This window comes from Salvelinus namaycush, chromosome 25 (assembly GCF_016432855.1).
Source record: "Salvelinus namaycush isolate Seneca chromosome 25, SaNama_1.0, whole genome shotgun sequence".
In the NCBI taxonomy this organism is placed as follows: Eukaryota; Metazoa; Chordata; class Actinopteri; order Salmoniformes; family Salmonidae; genus Salvelinus; species Salvelinus namaycush.
The window spans coordinates 26,603,266-26,622,561 of record NC_052331.1 but is presented as its reverse complement, the minus strand read 5'-3'; the positions used below and the strand labels follow the sequence as shown (position 1 = coordinate 26,622,561).

Below are 19,296 nucleotides of genomic sequence, written 5' to 3'. Positions count from 1 at the left end.
CTCATACTGTGTTAGATTTCTTTCAGAGAGTTATGGAGTTGGAGGCTAATCAGACCCCACATGAAATAAATTATGTAGACGAGGCAGGGTTTAACCTAGCAAAACACGTTGGAAGGGGAAGAAATGTCATCGGAAAAAGGGCCACAGTTGATGTGCCGGGTCAGAGAGGAGCAAATATCACAATGTGTGCTGCAGTCTGGAGTGCTGGTTTGGTCCTGCAGAAATGCCAGATTGGTCCCTACAACACTGAGCTCCTTCTTATGTGTTTAGATGACCTCCACCAACAACTGGTGCCAGAAGCAGAAAGAGAACCGCTGGGAGGAAACATGAGGACATTTGTGATTCCATGGGACAATGTAGCATTCCACCATTCACATGCAATCACAAACTGGTTTGCAGCCCATCCAAGAATGGTTTCCCTTTTCCTCCCCCCTACTCGTCTTTCCTCAACCCCATTGATGCATTTTTTTCTGCCTGGAGATGGAAAGTGTATGATCATCGGCCACATGACCAAATGTCCCTCCTGGATGCAATGGATGCCGGCTGCAGAGACATCTCAGCTGAAGACTGCCAGGGGTGGATGAGGCATGCCAAGCGGTTCTATCCAAGGTGCATAGCGAGAGACGACATAAGATGTGATGTGGACGAGAACATGTGGCCAAATGCTGAAGATCGTATAGATTAGAACAGGACTGTGTATTTTTGTGTTTAATCCCTTCTGTGCCTTTTTTACTGTAATTGTGTTTTATTTTTACACATTTGGAACCAAAGGTCATGTGTGTTGGATTTTTTTGTTGATCACTGGCAGCAATTTCATGTTGCTAATAAAGCTTTTACTGCAGCAATTCTGTCACTTACTATTTTTTCCTACTGTACATTCTATAAATTAAAGATGACTCATTCACTTTTAGATAGTATGTTGCCAAAAATGCACACATTCGACACTCAACCAAAAAATGTAGAGTGGTTTAGAGTAAAAGGAAACTGAATGATAAAAAACAATGGATTTCATATTGTCTATTGATGCAGGTAGATCTGAAACATGACAAGTAATGCAGTTTTTGTAATGCCATCAAATGTTAGTATTTTGAAAGTCATTGTGCTATGATTGACTATATGTTCCTCTTGGATAGAAAACATGTGCTAGTGTTTTGACTGAATGTTTAGATACTGAGTCGAGTTTGACGTGTTTTGACAGAGTTAGTTTATGTAGAGAAAGTTTTTTTACATTTTGAAATGTAGGGTTGGTATTTAATGAACAAAATGTGGTTTTGAGCAGAAAATGTACTATTTGTCTAATTGTGTGATGTAGGTGTGTTGCTGTGTTAAGAGTTTAGAAAAAGTATCTCAAGTATAGGTAAACGCTTGTTAGCGAACAAATTCGTATTTACAATGACGGCATTCCTACAATGACGGCCTACCAAAAACATGCATCCAGTTTGCAACAATGACGGCCTACCTCATACATCCAGTTTGCAACAATGACGGCCTACCTAATACATCCAGTTTGCAACAATGACGGCCTACCTAATACATCCAGTTTGCAACAATGACGGCCTACCTAATACATCCAGTTTGCAACAATGACGGCCTACCTAATACATCCAGTTTGCAACAATGACGGCCTACCTAATACATCCAGTTTGCAACAATGACGGCCTACCTAATACATCCAGTTTGCAACAATGACGGCCTACCTAATACATCCAGTTTGCAACAATGACGGCCTACCTAATACATCCAGTTTGCAACAATGACGGCCTACCTAATGCATTACAGTTTGCAACAATGACGGCCTACCTAATGCATTACAGTTTGCAACAATGACGGCCTATCTAATACATCCAGTTTGCAACAATGACGGCCTACCTAATACATCCAGTTTGCAACAATGACGGCCTACCTAATGCATTACAGTTTGCAACAATGACGGCCTACCTAATACATCCAGTTTGCAACAATGACGGCCTACCTAATACATCCAGTTTGCAACAATGACGGCCTACCTAATACATCCAGTTTGCAACAATGACGGCCTACCTAATACATCCAGTTTGCAACAATGACGGCCTACCTAATGCATTACAGTTTGCAACAATGACGGCCTACCTAATGCATTACAGTTTGCAACAATGACGGCCTATCTAATACATCCAGTTTGCAACAATGACGGCCTACCTAATACATCCAGTTTGCAACAATGACGGCCTACCTAATGCATTACAGTTTGCAACAATGACGGCCTACCTAATACATCCAGTTTGCAACAATGACGGCCTACCTAATACATCCAGTTTGCAACAATGACGGCCTACCTAATGCATTACAGTTTGCAACAATGACGGCCTACCTAATACATCCAGTTTGCAACAATGACGGCCTATCTAATGCATCCAGTTTGCAACAATGACGGCCTACCTCATACATCCAGTTTGCAACAATGACGGCCTACCTAATACATCCAGTTTGCAACAATGACGGCCTACCTAATGCATTACAGTTTGCAACAATGACGGCCTACCTAATACATCCAGTTTGCAACAATGACGGCCTACCTAATACATCCAGTTTGCAACAATGACGGCCTACCTAATGCATTACAGTTTGCAACAATGACGGCCTACCTAATACATCCAGTTTGCAACAATGACGGCCTACCTAATACATCCAGTTTGCAACAATGACGGCCTACCTAATGCATTACAGTTTGCAACAATGACGGCCTACCTAATACATCCAGTTTGCAACAATGACGGCCTACCTAATACATCCAGTTTGCAACAATGACGGCTTACCTAATGCATACAGTTTGCAACAATGACGGCCTACCTAATGCATACAGTTTGCAATAAGGCACTAAAGGAAAACTGCAAAATATGTATCTTATGTCCTGAATACAAAGCACTAGGTATGCGGAAAATCCAACACAACACATGAGTAATGAGGAGTACCACTCCTCATTTCGGAGCATTTCAGTGCTAGAGGCGTCACTACAGACACTCTGGTTCGAATCCAGGCTGTATCACAACCGGCCGTGATTGGGAGTCCCATAGGGCAGTGCACAATTGGCCCAGCGTCGTCCAGGTTTGGCCGGTGTAGGCCATCATTTTTAACTGACTTGCCTAGTTAAATAAAGGTTAAATAAAAAAATTTAAAGCATGGTGGTGGCTGCATCATGTTATGGGTATGCTTGTCATTGGCAAGGACAAGGGAGATTTTTTGGATAAAAAGAAAGTTATGCACAGGCATAATCCTAGAGGAAAACCTGGTTCAGTCTTGTTTCCAACAGACACTCGGAGACAAATCCCCCTTTCAGCAGGACAATAACCTAAAACACAAGGCCAAATATACACTGGAGTTGGTTACCAAGATGACATTGATTGTTCCTGCGTGGCCTAGTTACAGTTTTGGGTTAAATCGGCTTGAATCTTTGGCAAGACTTGAAAATGGCTGTCTAGCAATGCTCAACAACCAATTTGACAGAGCTTGAGTAATTAAAAAAAAAAAGTGTAATTTGCAAATATTGTACAATCCAGGTGTGCAAATCTCTTAGAGACATACCCAGAAAGACTCACAGTTGTAATCGCTGCCAAATGTGATTCTAACATGTTTCGACTCAGGGGTGTGACTACTTACGTAAATTAAATATTTCTGTATTTCATTTTCAATAAAGGTGCAAACCTTTCTAAAAACATGTCTTTACTTTGTCATTATGGGGTATTGTGTATAGATGAGTGAGAAGAAACATCTATTTAATCCATTTTGAATTCAAAATGTGGAATAAGTAAAGGGGTGTGAATACTTTGTGAAGGCTCTGTAACTGTTCCATATCTGTATTATGAGTACGTTTTTCTATGAATCGTCCATTTCACATGTGGACCAAAGCGTTCACGCTGAGTTGACCTGAGTTAACTGACTCAAACCAATTTCATTCTCAAAAGTGTGTTACAGCACCACGCTACTTTCCCCCACCCCCTCTCTCTTCAGAAACCTTTAAGTTGAATTTAGAATTTGCAGCAGTGCCGTATGCTACCAGTTAGTAGCACAGCGCCCTATCAGACACGACAGGGTGTTTGATGACTGTAGGAGCAGAGGAGAGGTTTAGGAAGACAGATGAAAAGCTACAGAGATGTTATCACATCTCTAATTAAAAACCAGCTCATTCTCATTACACTTCATTTGTCGCTGCAGCTAACTCTAACCCTAAGCCACTGATTCAGTTTTATACCGGTCGCTTTCAGGCCTCGGTTAGTGAGACTCCGAGACAGATTTAATGATTCCTCCTTACTCCTCTTTCATCCTAAAGTTGTATTTTTTTATTTTTTATTTCTCTATCTCTGATTTGTGTTCAGGAAACGGGCGTACACCAAGGAAGCGGTGTACAGCGACAAGTTACAGCATTACAGCACAGGAAGAGGTAAGTTCACTACCACAGCACCATATACTACAGACCCTGGTTAGATTCTAGGCTGTATCACAACCGGCCGTGTACCCCGGCCCTACTGGGAGTCCCATAGGGCGGCGTACAACTGGCCCAGCGTCGTCCGTGTTAGGGTTTGGCCGGGGTAGGCCGCCATTGTAAATAAGAATTTGTTCTTAACTGACTTGCCTAGTTAAATAGGACGAAACACATATTAATTGTCCATCATGTTCTATCATTTAGGGCAAAACAGTCCCTCAACGTTCTAAATGACCTTGATTGACACCCTTGATTGACACTTGGTTCAATCACACACGGGCCACATTAAAGGGCAAAAACGACGCTTCCATGTCCTTCGCGTTTTACTATAGAGGGAAAAAAACACCCCTTCTGATTGAACATTGAGGGCTAAAACATCCCTTTACACTTTCTAAATGACATTGCTTGACACTCACCTCTCAGAGTTGTAACCGTGATTGAACGACACACAGTTCTATCATGCTGAGTACTAAAACAACCTGTTCTAGCATTGAGGGAAAATACACCCCTTCCTGATCCGACGTAGAGGGCAAAAGTCATCCCTTTCATGCTCTAAGTAACATTGACTGACATGCATCTCTCAGGGCTGTGTAAGCTAACCATGATTGAGCCAGGGTCCTATCACTCTTTGGCTGACACTGACACTGACACTGTAAAGTTGCCTCAAGCAAGGCAAGCAAACTCCTTTGTTTTGCTGAAATTGAGGGAGAGGCTGTTGTCCTGGCACCACAATGCCAGTTCACTTACCTCCTCCCTATTGGCTGACTCGGCGCTGTTGGTTATCAGGCCTAAAACATTGGTGTCGTCGGCGAGTTGATGTCATGCAAAGCCATGCAGTCGTGGGAGAATAGGGAGTACAGCAGAGGGCTGAAGACACACCCCTGGAGGGACCCTGTGTTAAGAGACAATCCTCACAGCCTGTGATCTTCCCATCAAGAACTCCAGGATTCCAGTTGCAGAGGGTGGTGTCCAGACCCAGGGCTCTGAGCTTGGTGACAAGCTTGGAAGAAAAAATAGTGTTGAATGCTAAACTGTAGTCAATGAACAGCATTCTCACATGTGTGTTCCTCTTGTCCAGATGTGTTAGAGCTGTGTGAATAGGCCTGGAAATGTCATCTTCCGTAGATCTGTTGGAACGGTAGGCAAATTAGAGTGATCCAGAGTGCCTGGCATGCTGGCCCTGATGTGGGCCATGACCAGCCTCTCCTAGCATTTCATGATGACCGGGGTGAGTGCGACGGGCGATAGTCATTTTTCTTGGGCACTGGGCCGATGGTTGTCTCTTTGAAGCGGGGACTACAGCCTGGTACAGGGACAGGGACCGGTTGAAGATGTCAGAGAAAATGCCTGCCAGCTGGTCAGCACACACTCTGAGGATGCGGCCAGGGATGCCATCTGGGCTGGCTGCTTTTTAGAGTTTTCCTCACATCAGCTTTGGAGAGCGAAAGCACCTGGTCGCCCGGAGCAGCGAGAGTCTTCCTGGACTGCTCGATATTGTCTGCCTCAAAACAAGCATATAATGTTTTAAGCTGGTTTGGGAGGGAGGCTTTGGTGGGCACCACACAGGTGGATTTTCCTTTGTGTTCTTTGGTAGTCCTTGCCACATACCGTAAGTCCTGAGTCTGAGTTGTCGAACATCAATTCAAGTTTGAGTCTGTATTGTCTTTTGCATCTCTAATGGATTTGCGGAGCTTGTACCTGCTTGCCTTGTACATACGGTGTGCCATTTCTCCCCCGGTCAAACCCTCAGAAGAGTTGGCATTCGCAGTTGGTTGTATCAGAGGCTATCTTATGGAGATTTAAATCCATTAACATAAGTGGAGAAATAAAATAAGAAGATGTTAGAGAGACGGCAACAGCGCTAACCACGCTTATCATCAAGCAATTTGAAGGCGAGGGAAAAACAGTGATAAGTGTTCCTATTCAGCTTGTGTTTTTCCCCTCCACTCTCACCCGCTAACTAATAATAATGCTCAGGAATAGATTATGTCCGATCTTTTCTCTTCAGGATTTGACAGACAGTTTTCTAATTACTACTCATTGGTAGAAAACGACCCACTTTGGAAGAAAAAACTCGATTCTTCTTGGTTGAAATGCTTAAGGAGTGTTTTTTTCTCACCCTGGCTGTTGGTAATGGAGTCACAAACTGTGATGAGTGGTGTACTGAATGGGAAATGAACATGCAACACCTAAAACTATAAAGGGGTAGTTCAGGGATTTTACTGAAATTATTGGCACGCTTGATAAAGATGACAAAAAATACTATAAAATAAATAATTAAAATACCGAGCTATATTGTATGCTTCAAAAATGTGAAAATTATATTTTATACCAACAAAATTGGTCAGAGAAAGAGATTTTGTTTAACAAGTAATAAAACAAACTCTCAAAAAGGTAGGTGTCAAAATTGGCACCTACCTCTGTTTTCAATACTCCATGCTCCCGCCCCTTGCAAGGATAACAACACTGAGCCTTTTTCTAAAATGTTTTATGAGAGTGGAGAACACATAGTCTTTCCAGATCCTTGATATCCTTTGTCTGTGCTTATGGACTGTCCTCTACAATTCAAACTAGAGAATGACCGATTTTTTGGGGTCGAGGAGGCTGATGGACGATATTTTAGGTCAATATTCAATATTATTACATTTATATAATGATATAAATAAATGACTGTTTTTACCAATCTATCTACATAACATTTTATTTAAATTGTAAATCTCTTCATTAACTGAGTAAATTAAGATAGTATAGGCCTACACACAATACAGGTGAATGCATATTCAATAGGAGTGTGTGCCTGTATTAAGTTGTTTCAGAGACTATGGTGCTACTGTACAGATGGCAATCGTTTTGCCTTCCATTTGGGACCTAATCAAATCAAATCAAATGTTATTGGTCACATACACATGGTTAGCAGATTGCGAGTGTAACGAAATGCTTATGCTTCTAGATCCGACAGTGCAGCAGTATCTAACAGGTAATATCTAACAAATTCCACAACAAAACCTAATATCTAACAAATTCCACAACAAAACCTAATACACACAATCTAGTAAAGGAATGGGATGAGAATATATAAGTATAAAATATATGGATGAGCAGTGACAGAGCGGCTAATATGGAATAGATAGTGAAGGATACAGTATACAGTATATGAGATGAGTAATGCGAGATATGTAAACATTCTTAAAGTGGCATTATTAAAGTGACCTAATGATCAACAACATTTGCATAGAAGCATCACTCCAGCATGTCACGCCTGTATGGAAGGACATCCTATAGGCACTGCTGTTAGTTTGTAAATATAAAATAACATCTATTCAATGCAAATGGGTCCAACGTAACGTCATGATTTGTGATCACGGATGCTTATGAAACAAGTATTTTTTTCAGCTGTCAGGATGCAGAACAAAATTCTAAACAGTTCTATTGGCGAGTTCAGCTATCTGTCAAGAAATGGCAGGTTGCAACTTGATCCTACTGCTACGATTGGATAGAGCGAGGCTGTAACTCCACTCCCTTTCACATCTCTCTCCATCGCTCATATCACTTGCTGCAGTTTACTGCTAGTATGAAAACTCACTCAATGGCGTTGACATTGGCTACCAAGACATAAATGTGCATAATAAAAGGAAATAGACTAGTCAGTTACACTACTGAATGCATTCAGCTGAAATGTGTCTTCCGCATTTAACCTAACCCCTCTGAATCAGAGTGGTGAGGGGGGCTGCCTTAATCAACATCCACGCCCGGGGATCAGTTGGGCAGATCACGCAAGGGCAGATCGGTAGATTTTTCAGTCTTACCAGCGCTGGGATTTGAACCAACAACCTTTTGGTTACTGGCCCAATGCTCTTAATCTCTAGGATACCTGCTGCCCCTCAAATCTAACAAGGAGAGCGAGGGTAGGAAAAAATATGAAACAACGATGCACATTATGTCTAAGAGTTTAATCTGCCCATATTTTAAGTGAGAACGTACAAACACGCACGCTGATCTACAGTTTACATGGTCCATAAACATGCTGGAAGATTCTTAGGTAGTTAAACCTATTGCTAAACTTTATTTGGCCATTTTAAAACACTTCCTTCTTTCCCTATTAGGACAATCATCTAACCCGACTATCAACTGTCAATTTAAGGATACGATTGCAGCTGGTCAGATTGGCACACCAGTAAATAGCTAACGTTACAACGGAAGTCAGATTTTTTGTTGCTAAATATGGTGCAAGTTCAAGTGATAAACAGCTAATGTTAGCTAGCTACATTGGCTATTAGCTCCTATCTGATATCTTATCACCATGTTTATCTAGCCGGCTAGCTAGCATAGTAGCTAATATAGCTAGCTCGCTAACATCGCAGATGAAAAGGTTAGCTAATTATTGTAATCTTTGCTAACAGATCACATAGCTAGCTAGCTTTCTTATTTCCTGCATATCCTGGCACGTCGACACAAGCCTTATTATTAGTGAATTAACTAAACTAATATTTGCAACAGGAGTTTGATTTTGGTCACTGTGTCAATTCATCCATTTCTCAATCTGCACCTTTCTGTTGGAGAATGAGCTTGCTTGCTGCTGATTTCCCCAGCTATACATTCCTCAGCATTGTGCAGTGCTCATGGCCAGGCGGTGAGTGGTGGCTGGCATAGCAGCATTTTTGCTATGTAAAGGGACTATCAGCAAATCCGATAGAGAAGGTCCAATAACCGATAGACTAGAAAAAGCGAATATCGACCCGATATATCAGCTCGGCCGATTAACGGTTGTTCTCTAATTTCTCACCACAGGTTTTCAATGGAGTTTGGAGACTAAGATGGCCATTGCAAAATGTTGATTTTGTGGTCAATTAACCACTTATTTGTGGATTTTGATGTGTTAGGGTTTATTGTCTTGCTGGAAGATCCCTTGCGGCCAAGTTTCAGCCTCCTGCAGAGGTAACCAGGTTTTTGGCTAAAATGTCATGCTGCTTGGTAAAGTTCATGATGCCGTTGAACATATCAAGTGCCCCAGGACCAGTGGAAGCAAAATAGCCCCATAACATCAAAGATCCATCACCATATTTGACAGTAGGTATGAGGTACTTTTCTGCATATGATTCCGTTTTTTGACACCAAACCCACCACTGGTGTGGGTGGCTAATGAGCTCTATTTTCATGTCATCTGACCATAGCACTGCCTGGAGTTTGCCAGAAGGCATTGGCACTTAGATTGGATCCGGTGCTATGGTCAGATGACATGAAAATAGTCACAAGCACATCAACAGCCATCCATAAACATCACACACACCGACACGCTTCCAAGGGCATTACAAACACACACACACACACACACACACACACACACACACACACACACACACACACACACACACACACACACACACACACACACACACACACACACACACACACACACACACACACACACACACACACACTAATGGATCTACACACATCTGCTTGCCTCCATATATGTAGGCCTATGCAGGAACATGTACACATGCACGCACGCAGACACACACACACACACACACCACAAGCATCTGTCACCATTTATCAACACGCGTTCACTGACATTCACACACTCCCACATAATACATATTTAGTAATTGCCCACATACAGCCATACACATGTATCCAGAAATGTCCATATGTCAGCCACATGCGCGCACACACACACACACACACACACACACACACACACACACACACACACACACACACACACACACACACACACACACACACACACACACACACACACACACACACACACACACACAGTCCCAAACACACACACACACACACACACACACACACACACACACACACACACACACACACACACACACACACACACAAACACACAGACACCACTCACACACACATGTTTCCTTCATCCAGAAACGAGTTGTCTCAGCTGCTGTTGTTTGTGCTCCAGCATCTGGTTTGTGCATGAATAGACAGACTGTATGTGCACTATCTCACATAGTTACTGGGTGACAACGGCCCAGACTCTTCTGACAGAAATGTCTGTCATTGAAAAAACAACCCGGAAAAGACAGAGTCTTCAACAAACTTCCATATATTTCACCAAGAATCTAATTGCTTGCTGGATTTAGATTTTAATTTACGATCCAGGCCAGCGGCGTGTTAATCCCTTATTAAGATTTGCAGATTGCAGAATGTTTGTATTTTTCTCTCTCTGATTTCTGCCTTAATAAGTTGCAGTGTGTGTCTGATAAATCATTTTCTCACATCAAACGCTGGCTAATTAACTTAACTCGCAATGAGGAGAATATTCATTTATATGTTTTGCCTGTAGCGTGTATTAGTGTTTATGCGCACATCTTGGATCTATACAGTAGATTAGTTTAGGTGTGTATACTTCAGGACCAAATCTGTGCCATGAGCTATTGGTTATAGGGGATCTTTCTCTCTCTCTCCACCCCCTCTTTCCCTCACCCAATGGACTTTGTTGTTTTATAGCTGGGTAAAAATAGACCCGGTGGTTTGGATGTGCTTTGGCCCGCACAAACAACTGATAAACTGTTTGCTATTTAAATTATACATGAAAGTGGGCATGGGTCTGTGGAATATGGAAAAAGGCAATGGGATGCAAGTTTGTGTGTGTGTGTGTGTGTGTGTGTGTGTGTGTGTGTGTGTGTGTGTGTGTGTGTGTGTGTGTGTGTGTGTGTGTGTGTGTGTGTGTGTGTGTGTGTGTGTGTGTGTGTGTGTGTGCCTATTTGCTTATGTTTCCCAGGCCTGAGATTCCTGAGCTGCGTTTCAGTCACACGCATGCACACACGTCCATAATGCCATTATAGAATGCAGAACTCCAAACCCTCTCATGGATTATCTGTAATCCAGTCTCCATGGAGTCTCTAATCAGCAATTACATCCACAGAGACAGGCTTCAAGGTAATTAGTGTGCTAGCCAGACAGAGCTTTCATTCAAGAGCTATATGTAAGGTACAAGGTACCTTGATCCCCTCCTTGAATAGAGATCCTATCCTTCCTATCCCCTTCTCAGCCCTCCGCCACTTGACTCTGCTCAGCCTAGGTGCTGCATGTCTTGTAGATGAATGAGGTTCGTGAGGAGAAGATGGGTTTATTTCAACCCTGGTGCCATATTGCAAAACCAGTCTGAGAGTACTAATCAATGTCATTGAGAGAATTCACTCTCTGAAGTAATAGGATGTATGTTTGAATCTGTCTGTAGTTGCCTCTCACATGACGCCCTATTCCCTATATAGTGCACCACTTTTGACCAGAGCACTAGTATGTGACTGCCCTATGCGGTTCTAGTCAAATGTAGTGCATGACATAGTGGATAGGTTGCGATTTTAGGCGTATATTCTATGTTGTCAATTCATGTGTTGAATATGATTTTGACTACCCACAAGCCATCTCATCTGCCTCAGAAACAAGTGTTTCTCCATTCCCAGACATCCCCCAGACAGTGAACTGTACTCACCTATCTGTCGCTGGCGCTTAGAGCCGTTGGTTAGCGAGGCGGTTTTATCAGTTTATGAGCATCTATGGGGAGAGATGGTGGGGAAATTGGTTCCTCTGCGATCACAGGGCAGAGAGGAAGGGAGTTTCTCCGTCTCTCTCTCATTCTGTCTCTCTCTCTCTCTTTCTCCTGGCTCTCGAAGGTTTACTGTTGGATAAAACGGATTCATCAAAACACTATTTTATTAGTGTCTGCTGTGGAGGAGTGCTTGTTCCTGGGAGAAAACAGGAGCCCTAATAGACTTGTGTACATTACTATAATTCAAATCCATTCACACAGGCTTGCTTGTTTGCCTACACCCAAAGACAGAGTCCTGGAAACCGGGGGTTGGAACCAAAATTAGTTATTCCAATCAGAACCACAATTTTTTTCGTTTCGTCCAGTGTTCCGACCAGCAAAATAAAGTTCTGAACCGGTTCAAACCAAAAATGTTTACCGGTTTATATTGTTCCTTTCTGTTTATTTTTTAACTTGTGAAATCAACAGTTGTTTACATTTAGCTCATTAAATGACTTCACCAATCAGAGCAGACAGAGCAGGCAGGCTAGTTGTTTACATGCGTGATGGACAGACAAATGTAGCCTATGGCACAAGATTCGACTGGAATAATGCGGGTGGGGAGAGAGCAGGAGAGGGTTGAGAAGGAGGCTTGAATCTCTGGCATCTTGTTATGACATGTATTATCTGAAGTATTTGAATTATATCTAGGAGGAGCAACTTCTATGGAGGAACTTTGAATGTCTTTTGAGCTCGCTAGGTAACAAGCTTGTGTGCAGAGCGGCACCAGAATGAAAACACATCTTACCTTTTTGTAGTTAATAAATCCAATGTGAATTTCAAGGTTTATAGTATCCTTAGCTAGCAATGAAAAGTTTATCCATTCTTCTCTAGCTAATTAAAAATCAATCAAAATCAATCATCTCTCCCTATCTTCTGAATCGTGTGTAACGTCAGTACAGTAGCCTATGGTAACGTCAGTACAGTAGCCTATGGTAACGTCAGTACAGTAGCCTATGGTAACGTCAGTACAGTAGCCTATGGTAACGTCAGTACAGTAGCCTATGGTAACGTCAGTACTGTAGCCTATGGTAACGTCAGTACAGTAGCCTATGGTAACGTCAGTACAGTAGCCTATGGTAACGTCAGTACAGTAGCCTATGGTAACGTCAGTACAGTAGCCTATGGTAACGTCAGTACAGTAGCCTATGGTAACGTCAGGTCAGTAGCCTATGGTAACGTCAGTACAGTAGCCTATGGTAACGTCAGTACAGTAGCCTATGGTAACGTCAGTACTGTAGCCTACGGTAACGTCAGTACTGTAGCCTATGGTAACGTCAGTACAGTAGCCTATGGTAACGTCAGTACTGTAGCCTACGGTAACGTCAGTACAGTAGCCTACGGTAACGTCAGTACTGTAGCCTATGGTAACGTCAGTACAGTAGCCTATGGTAACGTCAGTACAGTAGCCTACGGTAACGTCAGTACAGTAGCCTACGGTAACGTCAGTACTGTAGTCTACGATAACGTCCGTACAGTAGCCTATGGTAACGTCAGTACAGTAGCCTCACGGTAACGTCAGTACAGTAGCCTATGGTAACGTCAGTACAGTAGCCTATGGTAACGTCAGTACAGTAGCCTATGGTAACGTCAGTACAGTAGCCTATGGTACGTCAGTACAGTAGCCTACGATAACGTCAGTACTGTAGCCTATGGTAACGTCAGTACTGTAGCCTATGGTAACGTCAGTACAGTAGCCTATGGTAACGTCAGTACAGTAGCCTATGCTTCGGTGGGGGGAGGGGCAGGTGTCCTAAACACACACACTGGCAAAGATTTTCAGTTTGCAGGCGGACACTGGAATACGTTTCTGAGTGACAGAGTGAAGGGCTTTTCATAGGCGCTTTGTTGCGTTTTGTTCAACTAGAAAAAAATGCCTTGAACATAAAATAATGTTATTAACCGGTTCCCATGCTTTTAAAATAATGGTTCTGTTCCGGAATAGTATGGATCACTTTCATTGAAAAAATATTTTCTGTATTTTAGTTATGTTCCCTGAACCGCTTCTAACACCCGATGGAAACATCATTCTAATGCATAGATACCTTTTGAGAGGTTGTATTACAGCACAGCTACCTTTTCCATTGCATTATGCTGTTACATACATACTACATGGACATATGAATTCAATGTCCACCCACAGCCCATTTCACTACCAAAAACACAAAAAATTCTGCACTCTCACTGATTGTTCATATCCACTCTGATTGGTTCTAGAGCTCTCCCTGAGAGCCGACATGTCTAACTGCCCCTCCCCAATGGGCTGCCCGACCCACTTCTCAGGCTCTCCGGGGATGAAGATCTACATCGACCCCTTCACTTATGAGGACCCCAACGAGGCCGTCCGGGAGTTCGCCAAGGAGATTGACGTCTCCACCGTCAAGATCGAAGAAGTCATCGGCGCAGGTAAATGTGAATGGATGTGTGTTTCTTTGTGCGTGGGCAGGTTGGTGGGTGGCAGAAATATCTTTAGCCTATAGCATCCCAGTCCCTGTACCAAGCTCTCTCTCTCTTTCTCTTTGTCTATCTCCCTATCTCTATTTCTTTCTCTCTCCCCCACCTCCCTCCCTCTCTATCCTCCCTCTCTCCCTTCCTAACTCCCTCCCTCTCTCCCTTCCTAACTCTCTTCCTCTCTCTCTCTGGGGACATGCCCTCCCTCGATGGGCCAGGCCAGACCTTCTTGACTGTATGGAGACATGCTCATTGGTGTTGATTCATACAAAGAGTAAAATAACAGCAGGCTAATGAGACAAGGACTGGAGTAGCCTCCGGTGGTCTGGCTGAGACACACTGCATGATAGGCGAGAGGAAACGAGAAAGGATAGGGGGAGGAGATGGAGGAGTGGGATGAAGGAAAGGAAAGAGGAATGGGGTTTGCTAATTACAGATTTCCGTTTTTTGTTTATTCAGTGGTGTGGGATCTCTGCAGGATGCCTAGAGGATGATGAGTAATCAAGGAATTGAAATAGTAGATATTTACTGTGAATTTGTTGTGTTGTTATTCTTGCAGCTTCTATTCATGAATGCCCTCCCCAGATTCTGAGCTGCTGTTCAACCAGATAGCCCCACTGTTGATCTCAAATGAGACAATTACTTTTGATTATTGAAAACACAAAGGTCTAACTCTCTTCTGCTTGTTAACTCTGGTCCAACATACATGTTGTATAAGGTCCCTGGTCATATAGGGTCCCTCTCGAGCCAGATTCGAGGTATTCCACTAGCGCAATCAAATGGATTTATATTTACTGAAATCTCAAGGTCTAATATTGACTTGATCTCTCTAGACTGTTGATCTAGCTCTATAACCACACACCACACCTCTCCCTCCCCCAGGTGAGTTTGGTGAGGTGTACAAGGGACGTCTGAAGCTCCCAGGCAAGAGGGAGATCTACGTAGCCATCAAGACCCTGAAGGCAGGATACGTGGAGAAGCAGAGGCGGGACTTCCTGTCCGAGGCTTCAATCATGGGACAGTTCGACCACCCCAACATCATCAGACTGGAGGGCGTGGTCACCAAGAGTCGGCCAGTCATGATCGTCACAGAGTTTATGGAGAACGGGGCCCTCGATTCCTTCCTGAGGGTGAGTTATAGAACGTGTGTGTATCAAGTGCCTTAGATTATGAGAGCTGCTCCACAATCAGCTGGTCCCCCTGTCCCATGTAATCTTTTCAACATGATTTAAAAGGCTAAACTGCTCCTAGATCAGCACTCCCAATCTAAAACACTTAATGAGTATAGACCCAGGAATATGGATGGTGTTCACTCCACTATGCCTTATTAATAATTTATAAACAATGCTTACCACCTCTTTTTTGTAGTTTCTTATAGTAAATGTGAATGTGGTAATAGTTTATTTACATGTTTTTTCTGTTCACATAATATGTATTATACAGTATGATGATATACACTGAGTATACAAAACATTAAGAACACCTGCTCTTTCCATGACATAGTGTAACGGCTGTCCTCGCTGACAGAAGGAGAGGACCAAAACGCAGAGTGGTTAGTGTTCATTATTTAATGAAAGTAAAACAGAACACTTCAAGATACAAAACAACAAACGTTACCAAACCGAAAACAGTCCCGTGTGGCACGAACACTGACACGAGATACAAACACCCACAAAAACACACGTGAAACCCCGGCTGCCTAAGTATGATTCTCAATCAGGGACAACGATTGACAGCTGCCTCTGATTGAGAATCATACCAGGCCGAACACACAAAACCCCAACATAGAAAACAACACATAGACAACCCACCCAACTCACGCCCTGACCATACTAAATAAATACAAAACAAGAGAAAACAGGTCAGGAACGTGACATAACCCCCCCCTCAAGGTGCGAACTCCGGGCGCACCCCCTAAAACTCTAGGGGAGGGTCTGGGTGGGCGTCTGTCCGCGGTGGCGGCTCTGGCGCGGGACGTGGACCCCACCTTAACAATGTCTTTGTCCGCCTCTTTACTCGCCCCTGTGGCCTCCTCCTAACAACCACCCTCCATGTCAATCCCACTATACCAAAGGGCAGCACCGGACTGAGGGGCAGCACCGGACTGAGGGGCAGCACCGGACTGAGGGGCAGCACCGGACTGAGGGGCAGATCCTGGCTGGCGGGCGGCTCTGGCGGATCCTGGCTGGCTGGCGGATCCTGGCTGGCCGGCTCTGGCGGATCCTGGCTGGCCGGCTCTGGCGGATCCTGGCTGGACGGCTCTGGCTGATCCTGGCTGGCTGACGGCACTGGCGGATGCTGGCTGGCTGACGGCACTGGCGGATCCTGGCTGGCTGACGGCACTGGCGGATCCTGGCTGGCTGACGGCACTGCCGGATCCTGGCTGGCTGACCGCACTGGCGGATCCTGGCTGGCTAACGGCACTGGCGGTTCCTGGCTGGCTGACGGCACTGGCGGATCCTGGCTGGCTGACGGCACTGGCGGATCCTGGCTGGCTGACGGCACTGGCGGATCCTGGCTGGCTGACGGCACTGGCTGCTCCTGTCTGGCGGACGGCACTGGCTGCTCCTGTCTGGCGGACGGCACTGGCTGCTCCTGTCTGGCGGACGGCACTGGCTGCTCCTGTCTGGCGGACGGCACTGGCTGCTCCTGTCTGGCGGACGGCACTGGCTGCTCCTGTCTGGCGGACGGCACTGGCTGCTCCTGTCTGGCGGACGGCACTGGCTGCTCCTGTCTGGCGGACGGCACTGACTGCTCCTGTCTGGCGGACGGCACTGGCTGCTCCTGTCTGGCGGACGGCACTGGCTGCTCCTGTCTGGCGGACGGCACTGACTGCTCCTGTCTGGCGGACGGCACTGACTGCTCCTGTCTGGCGGACGGCTCTGACTGCTCCTGTCTGGCGGACGGCTCTGACGGCTCGGGACAGACGGGCGGCTCTGACGGCTCGGGACAGACGGGCGGCTCTGACGGCTCGGGACAGACGGGCAGCTCTGACGGCTCGGGACAGACGGACAGCTCCGACGGCTCGGGACAGACGGACAGCTCCGACGGCTCGGGACAGACGGACAGCTCCGACGGCTCGGGACAGACGGACAGCTCCGACGGCTCGGGACAGACGGACAGCTCCGACGGCTCGGGACAGACGGACAGCTCCGACGGCTCGGGACAGACGGACAGCTCAGACAGCGCTGGGCAGGCAGGCAGCTCAGACAGCGCTGGGCAGGCAGGCAGCTCAGACAGCGCTGGGCAGGCAGGCAGCTCAGACAGCACTGGGCAGGCAGACAGTTCAGACAGCGCTGGGCAGGCAGACAGTTCAGACAGCGCTGGGCAGATGAGAGACTCTGGCTGCGCTGGAGAAGAGGAATGCTCTGACAGCGCTGGACAGGTGGGAGCAACTGGGGAGAGACCCCGGAGAGACAGCCTGGTGCGGGGGGCTGCCACCGGAGGACTGGTACGTGGAGGTGGCACCGGGTATACCGGACCGTGAAGGAGGACACGCGCTCTTGAGCACCGAGCCTGCCCAACCTTACCAGGTTGAATGTTCCCCGTAGCCCTGCCAGTGCGGCGAGGTGGAATAGCCCGCACTGGACTATGCTGGCGAACCGGGGACACCATTTGTAAGGCTGGTGCCATGTACGCCGGCCCGAGGAGACGCACTGGAGACCAGATGCGTTGGGCCGGCTTCATAGCACCCGGCTCGATGCCCAACCTAGCCCGGCCAGTGCGGGCTATTCCACCTCGCCGCACTGGCCGGGCTAGGTTGGGCATCGAGCCGGGTGCTATGAAGCCGGCCCAACGCATCTGGTCTCCAGTGCGTACTGGGGACACCGTGCGCTTTACCGCATAACACGGTGTCTGACCAGTACGACGCCCTCTCACTCCACGGTAAGCACAGGGAGTTGGCTCAGGTCTCCTACCCGGCTTTGCCACACTCCGCGTGTGCCCCCCCCCCAAGAAATTTTTGGGTCTGACTCTCGGGCTCCCAACCGCGTCGCCGCGCTGCCTCCTCATACCAGCGCCTCTCTGCCTTCGCTGCCTCCAACTCCGCCTGGTCCTTTGGTGGTGGGTGTTTCTGTAACGGCTGTCCTCGCTAACAGAAAGAGAGGACCAAAAAGCAGAGTGGTTAGTGTTCATTATTTAATGAAAGTAAAACAGAACACTTCAAGATACAAAACAACAAACGTTACCAAACCGAAAACAGTCCCGTGTGGGATTAGGAATGTGTTCCTAATTTTTGGCATACTCAGTGTATGTTGCACTAAGACTGCACTGGTTCATTGCAGCATGTTTGTGGCTTGATAAAACCAATATGAGTTACAGCTGATGGTATATGGGCAATGTAATGTACATCTGTCAGCCCGCAACAGGGCTTAGGCTTACAGAGCACACTCATCGTAGATTTGAGAATGTACTGAACCCAATTCCACCCTCCCCTCATCAAAGACTTCCTGAAATAGCCAACTTATGTCCTCCTCATTTAATTTCTCCACTCATGCCCCAAGCTCTTAATGGACTATCCCCTCGCTCTTTTGTAGCTTGGACGGAACGAGCGAGTGTACAGCTTAATCAATATTCAACCCTTATTTTTTTCTCTCCTTCCCTTCTTTCTTCCCTCCCTCCATCTCATGGATTGGTTTTCTACTCTACTTTGTTCTAATGCTGGTTTAAAGGGGCCCTTTGAAGTTGGCTTTGCTAGCCGCCACATCCGTCTTATGTTCCCATCGATCTTACCCTACCCTCTTATTTGTTAGTGTGTGTCAAAGCTCCTCTGAGCATTGGAGACACAGGGAGGAACTAGGAAGGGGTTGGGGGG

General features: G+C 45.7%; 1 protein-coding gene across 1 annotated transcript in view; it reads left to right on the top strand.

The window, feature by feature from the left end:
- Nucleotides 1–19,296, top strand: part of LOC120019855 (ephrin type-B receptor 1-B-like) — a 165,925-nt gene that overhangs the window by 123,824 nt on the left and 22,805 nt on the right. Inside the window, exons 8-10 of the mRNA XM_038963269.1 lie at nucleotides 4,353–4,417; nucleotides 14,316–14,438; nucleotides 15,366–15,613. Coding sequence (XP_038819197.1) covers nucleotides 4,353–4,417; nucleotides 14,316–14,438; nucleotides 15,366–15,613 — 436 coding nt within the window. The remainder of the gene's footprint in view (nucleotides 1–4,352; nucleotides 4,418–14,315; nucleotides 14,439–15,365; nucleotides 15,614–19,296) is intronic.